Below are 13,881 nucleotides of genomic sequence, written 5' to 3'. Positions count from 1 at the left end.
GGGTTTAAATAACTTCATCCACTAACATAGAATAGCAGTTCTCAAACTCTTTGGTGTCAGGGCCTATTTATACTTTTCAAAACAAACGAAGACCTCAAAGAGCTTTTGTTTATGTGGATTATATCTATTGATATTTATTATATTAGAAATTAAGACTGAGAAATGTTTAAAATATCTATGAATCATTTTAAATAACAGCAATGAATCCATTTAATGTTAACATAACATTTTTTTAAATAAAAATTAACTATTTTTCCAAAAATATTTGAGAGAAGACAGGCACTGTTTAACAGTTTTAAAATCTCTTCAATATATAGTTTTATGGAAAGATAGTTGGATTCTCATAGATGTATCTGTTTTCAACCTATTGTAGTATGCTATTTGGTATGAAGTTTATAAAGAATATGCAGTTTTAAAGCTGAATAGTTGGAAAAGGGAAATCTAGCAAACTCTCTAAAAGAATTTCAGAGGCCCCTCTGGATCCTTGAACCACACTTTGAGAACTGCTGGCATATGCTTTTTTTTTTTAAGTATTGAATAAGATAATCTATATAATAGATTCTATTATTAATGCTAATTTAGTTGCTATTAGTATTATTTATATAATTTCCAGATACTGTCAAAAGTAACTGAGTTTCTTGTTTTGTTGACTGCATTCACAGTTTCTATAAAAACAAAAACAAAACAAATGACAATATAGATTTGGTAAAATGGTTAAGCTACTTCACTAAATAATATCTCTATTATAGGAGTTTTAATGAAATTGAGATAATATATTTTACATCTTTAATGTCAGTAATACACATGGCTTAATGCCTGGCACATAAGATAGACTCAATAAAAGGCAGCCTTAGAATCACTCTTTATTCAATGTACAAAAGATTATGCAAATAGATGCCAGGGATAAAATTGACCTCATACACCCAATAACATCATTAGCTTATCTGGAATCACTCTGCTATCCTCTCTTGTCTCTAGACAAGGCCTACTTTTAGGCCCAAGATTCCCTTAGGAAAGTGAATAAGTCTTTTAATAGAAACAAGCTAATACCAATTCACAGCTGGGCTCTGAGTAATGCTGACTTCCACTGATATTATGGTCAGTGTGTGAGGCCTTCCCTAGAAATTTCAGATATCTAGGAATACCTAAAAGGTTGTGCAGCATTTCCTTGGGGAAATGACTCTCCACTTGTATCCTGAGTGTAGATATGTCTAACCTTGTCAGAATTCTTTCAGAATGAATGCAAACTCCCTAGATTAAATTCCTAGCCTCAGGGTCTGGTTCCCACATTGTTGGACGGCAGTGGAGGGGAACAGTTTGGACGGGGAGCCATTCCACTTTACCCCTCCTCTGATCTTGCTATAGGATCCTGAGAAATTATAACACAGTTTTCTAACAACATTTTGTCAGAAAATGGCCTTCTTCTCTACATTTATACCAAAATGGTAAGTGTTTTCACTTAGGACCCCAAGAATTTTGCTCTAGAAGTAATCAGTTCCAAAGTTAGCAATGGTAGCAAATCTTACAGACTTTTTCATCTGAGGTCTAACAGCCATTTCTTTCTATGTTTCAGAAAGAACCTCTATTTTATTTTAATTGCTTCTGTTTTTAATATATTAAACTTTTGGTAGAAAGACTTTAAAAGATTATAAAATTAGAGAGAATTACATTATAAAGAACCATGTACTCATTATCCAGCTCCAAGATTTATCAATTTATGTACTGTCTTTCATCATCTGTACTTCTGTCCACTTCTCCCTCCCATATTATTTCAAAACAAACCTCAGAATCATAATATTTTATCCATAAACACATCAGTATATATATATCTAAAAATATAAATTTTCCCCACATAGCCACAATATCAACATCACTTTTAAAAACTAATGAATGATAATTATTTACTATCATCAAAGGCCAGTTATTGTTCAAAATAACACATTTCCACCTGTGTCATGAATATTTTTAAAAATGTGTTTGCTTGCATCACAATTCCAAGAAGGTCCACATATTAACATTGTTCGATTGGTATTTTAAGACTCTTTTTCTTTTTAATTCTTTTATTTTTTATTTTTTTGGGTTTTGTCATACATTGACATGAATCAGCCATGGAGTTACATGACTCTCTTAATATTGGGTTCTCTAATTTTTTCTGTTGTAAATGATTTGTTTTTAAGAAACCCTCCCCTCTTTTCTTAATCTCATACTAGCTTCCTTAACTCCAGAAAACTTCCTACAACCTTATCCTCACTAAAACATTTCATGAAGGATAAGCCAGTACTGGCTTCTTTCAGGCAAGCTTGATCTATGCTCTTTCTACATATCTCCTCATATTTATGGCTTTTGGAATAAAGATTCAAACAATACAAGATGGCAGCATTCTTACCTATCATTTTATAACTCTTAAGAAATGTAACCTGTGTGGTTCATCAAATTTGGTGACTATTACCTTCTGATACTTGCCACTCTTCCCATCTAGAGCTCAAAGTTCGCTTCATCAGATCTTGTACTGTATTACCTGAGGACACTTTCTGTTTGCAGTGTCTCCTAGTTTTCACAGCCATTCTTGCCTTCTTAAATGGCATGCCTAGGTTCAGAATTGCAGGTATGTACCAATACCCCAAGAAATCTTGTCACATCTATTGATGCTTCTCATACCATCACTTGGTCTCTTTCTTTAGAAAAAAAAAACCCAGTCATGTAAAAAATTCAGGGTCTGAATTAGAAGGCTTAAAGATAACTTTTCAAATACTCTTCCTCATGTCTTCCCAGAAATTAAATACCAATCAATGCCATCAGCAAGATCTTAGCAAAGAAAAATATTTTCCCCTCTTGATCATCAAACATTCTATACCTGACAAAGCATGTTAAGACAATCTATAGGGATTTTCAGATTTGTCATGGTTCCCTGTGTGTTCCCTAAAGCCAGCAATGATCTTTTTTTTTTTTTTTCCAACTTGAAAGTTTTATTTTCTTCCATTCATATATTTTTTGCATTTCTTTTGTTTTTTAAATAAAGTATACATACTGAATTAATGTAATAGCACCTGCATGTAACTTATAAATAAATCAGTACACATATATTGGGGGTGACACTGAATTAGAATTTTGCTTATAAAGGCATAAAAAATTGGAGATTATCAATCTAGTGGAAAGATCTATGAGGTCATAATTGAAAGATCTATGAGGTCATAATTAGAAGACCTAAGTCCTAATACCATCATGGGCTTGATTTATTCAGTAATCTTGGCCCCATTATTGAATTTTTTTTTTTTTTTCTTTTTTTTTTTTTTTTTTTTTTTAAATATTATTTTATTAGTTGGAGGCCAATCACTTTACAACATTTCAGTGGGTTTTGTCATACATTGACATGAATCAGCCATATAGTTACACGTATTCCCCATCCCGATCCCCCCTCCCACCTCCCTCCCCACCCGACTCCTCAGGGTCCTCCCAGCAATGATCTTTGAGAGTGTGCTTCCATCCTCTCTCACAGTTAATAGTACAAATAGCCACCAGCCCAGGAATCCTCATAATGATCTCTGATAGAATCCTAGAAGTGCAACCTGAATTGTCCCAGGCTTCAAGTTCTTGTGGACACAAGAAAAAATAAATTAACCAATTTGAATTTCACTTGTGCAAGTTATCCCTGTTGTTGATGATAGACCTCTTCAAGATCTACCATAATGATTTACCATAATGATTTCCAAAACTTTCTAGGTACATCACTTATGCTCAGGCACAAGATTCTGCTCCCATCTTCTTATTGATATTTTCTGCCTGTGAGCTTCTTTATTAGTGGAGGTGCTTACCTAGATAAACACCTCTCAGTATTCTTAAAAAACAAATGAGTTCAAAACTCCACATGTAAGTGGGAGGACTATATCTCTCCCGGAGTCTCAGAAAAATGCTTATTAAAAAGACAATTCCTTCAGTTTCTGCATGGAGACTATGTCTGCATTGCGGTCAGATCTAATTCCTGTTGGGGGGCCCACTATCTTCTTCATCTCCAAAAAACTCCAGAGCTCCCAGTCTCTGTCTCCAAAGGACTCACACACAGAAGTTCCTCTTTTTGACCACTTTCCTTGGGAAAGGATGTCCTTAGCTAAAAACTCATCTCAAACTCAGCCTTGTCAATGCCGATATGTTATTATTCCTAGGTGGTATGCACATCATTTTTATTGCATTTGGAATGCTAAAAATGAACAATCGAATTTATTGATGTCATTGAATACAGACACAAATTTATTCATTCAACAAATATTTAGTGAATGCCTTCTATGATCTGGGACATTTCTAGGAATTGGAGCTAAAACAAAAAGACACAACTCACTGTTATGTACAACCATACTTATAATTATCTCAGTATGGTAATTCCAAGTCTTTTACAGAAAATTGGTGAGAAGGCATTCCTAACTTGAAAAAAAGCTGTCATTTTCTGGTATCATACTGTTACTCTTTCATGTGACTATCACTTTATGCTGTGAATAGCTTTCAACAAATATCAGATCTAAATTTTCTCCAGTGATATGCAATTGAATGTATCCCACTATACAGATCTGTTCGATGCTTCCATATGCTGTAACAATGCCCCACCTTCTTTTTTTGTTCCTGTAGGTGTATCAGTTCCTATCCCAGTGATTGGACTGAGGGATGAAGACAAGGTGTTCGTCAACAACACCACCTGCGTGCTGAATGACCCAAATTTCGTTCTTATTGGGTCCTTTGTAGCTTTCTTCATACCGCTGACAATCATGGTGATTACCTACTGTCTGACGATTCACGTTCTTCGTCGACAAGCTCTGATGTTACTGCACGGCCACACTGAGGAACCGCCTGGAATAAACCTAAATTTCTTGAAATGCTGCAAGACGAACACCGATGAAGAGAGCTCTGCAAACCCGAACCAAGATTTGAACCCACGCCGAAGGAAGAAGAAAGAAAGACGGCCTAGGGGCACCATGCAAGCTATCAACAATGAACGGAAAGCCTCCAAGGTCCTTGGCATTGTTTTCTTTGTGTTTCTGATCATGTGGTGCCCATTTTTTATTACTAATATTTTGTCAGTTCTTTGTGGGAAGGCTTGTAATCAAAAGCTCATGGAAAAGCTTCTGAATGTGTTTGTTTGGATTGGCTATGTTTGTTCAGGAATTAATCCTCTGGTGTACACTCTTTTCAACAAAGTTTACCGAAGGGCTTTCTCCAACTATTTGCGCTGCAATTATAAGGCAGATAAAAAGCCTCCAATCAGACAAATCCCGAGAGTTGCTGCCACTGCTTTGTCTGGGAGGGAGCTTAATGTTAACATTTACCGGCACACCAATGAACCAGTAATTAAGAAAGCTGATGACAAGGAGCCTGGTATAGAGATGCAAGTTGAGAATTTGGAGCTACCAGTTAATCCCTCCAATGTGATTAGTGAAAGGATTAGTAGTGTGTAAGAAAGGGCAGCTCAGTCTTTTCCTATGGTAAAGCTACAAATGTAGGAAATTGTTCTTTAATTCTGTTGGTCATAACCAATGTAAATATTGCTGTATGAAAAGTGTGTTTTATATATAGCTTTGCAATCCTGTACTTTACAATCATGCTTTCAATAGTGAGATTTAGGGTTCTATATTTACTGTTTATAACAGATTGAGAATAACTTATTTTGATTGATGCAAAAATGTTGATTTTCCCCCCTTCCAGCCTTCCTTCCCTCCCTCTTTTTTCTTTTTCTCCCTCCTCTTTCTCTTTTTCTTTTGCATATAAGGAAACATTGATGTTCCTCTCAGGTGGCATTTGCAGGAGACCAGAATGATACACATGACAGTGGTTTTCAACCACATCAAAACTGAACAAATTCGGTGGACTCTTTTTTTCCGGGTTAACAGTAAATATGCACTTTAAATTCTTGCTCTGCTCATCTACACACATAAATACAGTAAAACAGGTTCTGCCTTCTGAAACTCTATCACAACTATTAGTGAGTCAAAGGCAGAACTTACTTCTTGTCACACACAGGGGAAATTTTGATATTGTCAGAATGTTGTGTTGATATTTTACTGCAATGTCTATCCCCAAACATAGTGGCATTTTAATATAGCAGCTAGTTAACCGGAACTACAGAAGTGGAAGGATGACAAGAGATATATACACCAACAATATCTTTTCACTTCTTATGTTCAAATTCTGATTATAATGACAAGTAAACTGGAATTAGTGTTTTCATTCTGGTCCTTAGTAAATACCTAATTCCATGATTAAACTGGGAAACAAAATCCCAGAGTTATTTCCCAATCCAGGATTCAACATCAATTGGGTTTTGATCTCAGGATCCTGGAAATTCGTGTGCTACACACAAAATGAAATTAGCATTTTTGAGCCTTATTAAAATAGTATATTAATTATGGTACCTCTATCTATAGGACCTAATTTAGCAGTCCATTTTTGAGTAAAACTTGCGTTGGAGCAGATGCCCAAGACTTTGGAAGTTTTACTTGATTAAGGACTACAGAAATGGGCCCTTAGAATGTGAAAACAAGTAATTAAAGAAGCTTTTACTGAACTCTGGGGAAGAAAAGAAATACAGCGTTTCCATTTGGATTTTAAACAAAATATCTCATTTTCAGATCCTTCCAAACTCTCTAGTGCAGGGAAAGGCTGCAGCTAATTTGTGAAAGTGGCAAGCTCTTCATTGTACTGCCATTACGTACCAGAAGTTTAAACCTTTGTTAAATATAGTGTTGTGTTACAATCAGTGTTGGCCATTGTTTCATTCGTGGGCCTGTTGCTCTATAAGAATTCAGTACCATTTTACTAGTTTGTTAACCATGAAAGGTTTTCAAACATTACTAAAGTCAGACCATTAAGTCTATGCTGTGTGCAGAGTATACAAGTGTTTCCAGTAACTATATTTCAATGTATGTCCATTTCACACAATTGTGGATCTATTTCCGAAGATTTCATGATGCTATTTCTTATGCCTGACAGTTACTTACACACCTTAGAGTATCTTGAAATTGGTGAAGGCAGAATCCAAATTTCTAAAAACCCCAGTGTGTGTCCTCAACACACAGCATAGATAAATCAAACAGTCTGCCACAAGGGCAGTGGGAGAGATGCTGTATTTGAGAAAACTCATACAGTCCCTAAGTGGTTTGCAACACTGCAAAATGCCAGTCAATTGCTTGAGCATGCCCAATTATAACATGAAAGTAAAGTCTACCTGCCTGTTAGCTCTGTCGAATTGCATGTTAAAAACAATTATATGAAGTTGAATGAGACCTAATTCTTACTGAAATGAAAATGTCTGAAGAAACATAGTATACATTGAGCATGAGTTCTGCACATACATGGTGTCCCGCATGTATGCTGTGTATGTTGCATAAATCCATCAATTTGTATTAATGTAAGGCAGAGTAGGTGTTATAAGAATGACTTAAATGCAAATTCTTTGGCAGTCTTTAAAAAGACCATGTGATCAGATCTGAAGTATTGTGAGTATAGAGAAAATTGGAAACATCTGATTTCTTTCCTGAACTATCAGGGCAAGCTCATAGCACATGTTTTACAAAGAAAATATAAACCACTGATTTTCAAAAGCACTAGCAATAAGTTGAATGATAATAGCTTATAGCACATTTATTAATAATTCTTATGTCATCAAGCAGTAGTACTTAATAGTACCCAACACAGTAATTATTCTAAAATCGTGTGCTATTCATAAGTTCTGTGCAATTTGGTATGAAATAAGTATATTCATTTGGATATAAATCTTACAGTTCAATGTTAAATCTACAACTTTTATAAATGTTTTAAAGTCCATGTGATAAGTGTAAACATGGTGAATTTATTGTCAAACAGATCATTTTGATGTACTATTATATATGTATATCTGTTTAAGACACGTGCAACGGACTGCCTTATGTTATTTCCTGTAAATCTTCCTTCATCGAGTGGTACTTTTTGTGAGTGGTTGAGAAGTGTTGTCTTATTCGTGATTCTTGTATGTTATCCATTCCAGGTTTTTGTGATATTTCTTATTAATTTATTAAATTTATTAAATGTTGCCTAATATGTCGCCTGCCTTTTTCCCCCCTGCATCTTTTGAGGGAAAAATACACCACTTCATTTCTTGAAAAATTAAATTGTAACTGGTTAAATAAATTCACAAAGACAAATACAACCAGAGAATATTACCCTTTTCTGTGTACTCAAAGACTGACACTAAAGGAAAGACAGGAGGTGTAAATGACAAAAGCAATATTAATAACAACATCATTGATTCCTCATGAACAGAATAACTGGACTGTGAAATAATCCTACATTCCTTAACTTGAGTAGGGGCCTAGGGTGGCTCACATGCTCTCTTTGCTATAGGATTGCTCTCTTATCCCCATCAGACTCTAAGCTCTCCAAGAGCAGAGAGGACCATGTCTGTAATGTTGGTAGTTTTATTTCCAGTTGATAGTAGTCACTCTAGGTTCAATAGGCATACATTGAGCATCAATATTTGTGGGCATTGTATTATCTGTTCCTGTTGCCAAAAGAAGCCTTGCAACTCCCCACTGTTCAGTCATGTAGTGTGACTTGATCACTTTAACTGACTTCTAGCCCAAATGGCCTTGGATGACTGTGTTATCATCAAGGTCAACATACTAAGCACCTCTGTTCCTCCATACCTGGAGCCATGTGTGACAAAATCCACTGGCCTTTTTTTCCACCATTTATACCTTTCTGATGCTGTGTGAGCTACTGGCATGAGTTCAGTTCCCTGAGAAGAAAGCAGGAGTACCTCATTCCTTTGCAATGATTACTAGGTTGATTCCTAGGAATGGGTCAAGGAATAAAGGCTGAAGTGCCACTTTGAAACCAATGGGGTCACTGTTGCCCGTGGCTTCAAATATCTTATACCACTGAAGCTAGGGATTACTCTTGCTCAATAGTGAAGCAATGGAGAGGGGCTGAAATTTCTGATGGCACATAACTGAAGTCATTATTACCAGTAAAAGGGAATGAGGGTGAGAAGGAAGACTGGAGTGTCTTATCCCATAGCACTGGAAGGTCTTTGTGGTCTGAGGAGAAAAACATACTTCTTGTCATCAAGCAGCAGTAAGTTTCTGCTTACTGCAGAAACACAGTTCCCATACAGTTAATCAGTTCCCTCTTAGGTCAATGCAATCTCCATGGTTGAGGCCCGTTTCTCCTCGCATATTCCCCTAGACATACGTTAACATATCACCCAGAAAGCTGTATGTATTAGAAAGAGGTATTTTTATAGGTAATGCCAACAAGAGTAGGTAACAGCATAGTGCTCCTCAAATATTATGTGACCCATACCACAATTATAAATAGTTCTAAGAGGTAGAATGGGTTCCCTAGGATATAAATTCTGGATGTAAATAAGTGTACAGGATGTGTATTAGGAAAGGATCTTGGGATCCATCTGCATGGGGGAATGGAAGAAAGGAGAAATGGGCAGAGGGAGAAACTGGGCTCTGATGTAGTCACAATAAGGACTTATTCCCCATGCACCTTTGGAAGGAAAAATATGCAACTTCACTTCATTTTCTTTGAAGGTTAAATTGAATTTTGTAAAATAAGTTCACAAAGACAAACTCAACCAAAATGTATCACCCTTCTTCACTAATTCTGCATGTAGTCAAAGACTATAACACCAAGGGAAAGACAATTGAGAGCTGTAAAAAACAAAAACAATATCACACTCAACTGATTCCCATGGGGAGCTTCATAGTTGTTCCAAGTTGAAGCAGGGGACCAATCCTCTATACTGTCACTGTCCCCAAGAGAGATATACAACCTATGCCAAGTCACTTTCTTCATCAGAGGCAATTCCCAAAGACAGCTTATACCTGAAAATTGTCAAGTCTGCAATTTCCCATCACCTGGCAAATAAACCCTTCAGCCCTGAAGGTGGACTCTTGTCAAGATAGCAAAGCATCTATAACAAATAGTATATTTATTGAGTAGAAAAGATTCACCACCTAGTTCAACACCTATATAAATAAGACAAGAGAATCTGGCTGGCTGTCACTTAAGCAAAAATCAAGGGAAATGGAGGTAAAAGGAAATATATGTTTTTATATATGATTTCTTTCCTTATTAAAGGTGTTCTCAATCAACAACCTACTAGAATTCTTAGATTTATGAATCCATCTCGACACCTCAAGCTAAGCTGGCAGTAAAAAACAATCCCAAAGCCTCAATGGCTTAACAAAACAAGCATTCATTTTGCATTCACACTCCATGTCCAATGAGGGTTGCCAGGAAATCTCTTCTCATCACGGTTACTCTGGGCAAAAATGGTGATAGAGGCCTTATACTTGCTACCATGTAGCAGAGGGAAGGAAATTTAGTGAAGCTATTTCTTACACTAAATCTAACCCTACCTTTGACTTTCAAATTAATCCTGACTCTATCCATATCCTCACACATTACCTATAACATTATTTCTTTTCTTAATTTTATCTTTAAACATTTATATGTGTAATCCTGTCCTGCTCTAAACTTTATAGTTAATTCTAACACTAACTCTTGTTTCTAAATTACCTCTAACCATGATCCTGCCTTCTGCAAACTTTAATCTTACTCAAACCTCTAAATTAATCCTTATTATTAACTTCAATGCCTGTTCTGTTTTTAATCCTCCTTAAGGGGCTAATTGGAATAAAAATTACGACCAACCTAGATAGCATATTAAAAAGCAGAGCAGCCCAGATGGGATGCATGAGTCAAGTGCTCAGGCCTGGTGCACTGGGAAGACCCAGAGGAATCGGGTGAAGAGGGAGGTGGGAGGGGGGATCGGGATGGGGAATACGTGTAACTAATGGCTGATTCATATCAATGTATGACAAAACCCACTGAAAAAAAAAAAAAGCAGAGACATTACTTTGCCCACAAAGGTCCATCTAGTCAAGGCTATGGTTTTTCCAGTGGTCATGTATGGAAGTGAGAGGTGGACTGTGAAGAAAGCTGAGCGCCAAAAAATCGATGTTTTTGAACTGTGGTGTTGGAGAAGACTCTTGAGAGTCCCTTGGACTGCAAGGAGATCCAACCAGTCCATCCTAAAGGAAGTCAGTCCTGAATATTCATTGGAAGGACTGATGCTGAAGCTGAAACTCCAATACTTTGGCCACCTGAAGCGAAGAAGTGACTCATTGGAAAAGACCCTGATGCTGGGAGGGATTGGGGTCAAGAGGAGAAGGGGACAACAGAAGATGAGATGGCTGGATGGGATCACCGACTCAATGGACATGAGTTTGAGTAAACTCTGGGAGTTGGTGATGGACAGGGAGGCCTGGCGTGCTGCGATTCATGGGGTCGCAAAGAGTCGGACACGACTGAGCGACTGAACTGAACTGAACTGAACTGAAGGGGCTAATTCCGAGCTTACTTCTAACCGAACATCTGGGCTCCCCAAGAGGATCAGATGGTAAAGAATCTGCCTGCAATGCAGGATACCTAGGTTCGATCTCTTGGTTGAAATGGCAACCCACTCCTGCTTTCTTTTTTTTTTTTTGGTAAATTTATTTATTTTAATTTGAGGCTAATTGCTTTACAATATTGTAGTCGTTTTTGCCATATATTTACATGAATCAAACATGGGTGTACATGTGTTCCCTATCCTGACCCCCTCCAACCTCCCTCCCCATCTCAACACTCAGGGTCATCCCAGTGCATTGGACCTGAGCACCCTGTCTCATGCATTGAACTTGGACTGGTGATCAAGTTCACATATGGTAATATGCATGTTTCAATGCTATTCTCTCAAATCATCCCACCCTTGCCTTCTCCCACAGAGTCCAAAAGTCTGTTCTTTACATCTGTGTCTCTTTTGCTGTCTTGCAAATAGGGTCATCATTACCATCTTTCTAAATTCCATAAAGATGTATTAATATACTATATTGGTGTTTTTCTTTCTGACTTACTTCGCTCTGTATATTAGGCTCCAGTTTCATCCACCTCATTAGAACTGATTCAAATGCATTATTTTTAATAGCTGAGTAATATTACATTGTATATTTGTACGACAGCTTTCTTATCCATTTGTCTACCGATGGACATCTAGGTTGTTTCCATGTCCAGGCTACTGTAAACAGTGCTGCAATGAACATTGGAGTACACGTCTCATTCAGTTCTGGTTTCCTCAGTGCATATGCACAGCAGTGGGATTTCTGGGTCATATGGCAGTTCTATTTCCAGTCTTTTAAGGAATTTCCACACTGCTCTCCACAGTAGCTATACTAGTTTGCATTCCCACAAACAGTGTAAGAGGGTTCCCTTTTCTCCACACCCTCTCCAGCATTTATTGTTCGAAGACTTTTTTGATGGCAGCCATTCTGACTAGTGTGAGATGATACCTCATTGTGGTTTTGATTTGCATTTCTCTGATAATGAGTGATGTTGAGCATCTTTTCATGTGTTTGTTAGCCATCTGTATGTCCTCTTTGGAGAAATATCTGTTCAGTTCTTTGGCCCATTTTTTTATTGGGTCATTTATTTTTCTGGAATTGAGCTGCAGGAGAAGCTTATATATATATATATATATTTTTTGAGATTAATTCTTTGTCAGTTGCTTTGTTTGCTATTATTTCTCCCATTCTGAAGGCTGTCTTTTCACCTTGTTTATAGTTTCCTTCATTGTGCAAAAACTTTTAAGTTTAATTAGGTCCCATTTGTTAATTTTTTATTTTATTTGCATTATTATGGAAGGTGGATTACAGAGGATCCTGCTGTGATTTATGTCAGAGAGTGTTTTGCATATGTTTTCCTCTAGGGATTTTATAGTTTCTGGGCTTATGTTTAGATATCTAATCCATTTTGAGTTTATTTTTGTGTATGGTGTTGGAAAGTGTTCTAGTTTCATTCTTTTACAAGTGGTTGACCAGTTTTCCCAGCACCACTTGTTAAAGAGATGATCTTTGCTCCACTGTATATTCTTTATTCTTGCATCCTTTGTCAAAGATAAGGTGTATGGATTTATCTCTGGGCTTTCTATTTTGTTCCATTGATCTATATTTCTGTCAGTACCATACTGTCTTGATGACTGTAGCTTTGTAGTATAGCCTGAAGTCAGGCAGGTTGATTCCTCCAGTTCCATTCTTTTTTCTCAAGATTGTTTTGGCTAATCAAGGTTTTTTGTATTTCCATACAAATTGTGAAATTATTTGTTCTAGTTCTCTGAAAAATACCATTGGTAGCTTGATAGGAATTGCATTGAATCTGTAGATAGCTTTGGGTAGTATACTCATTTTCACTATATGGCTTCTTCTGATCCATGTACATGATACATTTCTCCATCTATTTGTGTTATCTTGCATTCCTATACACTAACAATGAGAAAACAGAAAGAGAAATTAAGGAAACAATTCCATTCACCATTGCAACAAAAAGAATATAATACTTAGGAATAAATCTACCAAAAGAAACAAAAGACCTATATATAGAAAACTATAAAACACTGATGAAAGAAATCAAAGATGAGACAAATAGATGGTTTTTTAACACCTATTTTCAACTCTCTTGGTTATATACTTATCAGTATATAGGAAAATATGTAAAGAACACTTACACTTCCTGTGAAATAAATTATTAAATTTAAACTTGAGCAAAATACTCAGATAGACATTTCTCCAAAAAGATATACAAATGGTCAGCAAGACTTGAAGACATGTTCAACATCATTAGACATTAGGGAAATGCCTTTTTTTTTATTTGAAAATCAAGTTCATTAAGCAGTTTTCACATAATCAACTGTTCACAGTTTGCGCACAGTTAAAACATTGTGCATATTGTATATATTCACTGCTACTCAATTACAAAATCTTCAGACAGCAGTGAAAAACATGTTCAAATAACTCATAAAAAAAGAGAACCATG

At 36.4% G+C, this 13,881-nt stretch overlaps 1 protein-coding gene across 1 annotated transcript in view; it reads left to right on the top strand.

Annotated features, from left to right (window-relative positions):
- HTR2C (5-hydroxytryptamine receptor 2C) overlaps positions 1-5,441 on the top strand; it is a 294,503-nt gene extending 289,062 nt beyond the window's left edge. The window contains exon 5 of the mRNA XM_065916414.1: positions 4,618-5,441. Coding sequence (XP_065772486.1) covers positions 4,618-5,441 — 824 coding nt within the window. The remainder of the gene's footprint in view (positions 1-4,617) is intronic.
- Positions 5,442-13,881: the final 8,440 nt, after the last annotated feature.

This window comes from Muntiacus reevesi, chromosome X, assembly GCF_963930625.1.
Source record: "Muntiacus reevesi chromosome X, mMunRee1.1, whole genome shotgun sequence".
Taxonomy (NCBI): domain Eukaryota; kingdom Metazoa; phylum Chordata; class Mammalia; order Artiodactyla; family Cervidae; genus Muntiacus; species Muntiacus reevesi.
Note: the sequence above shows the minus strand (reverse complement) of the source record. Positions and strands in the feature narration are given on the sequence as shown.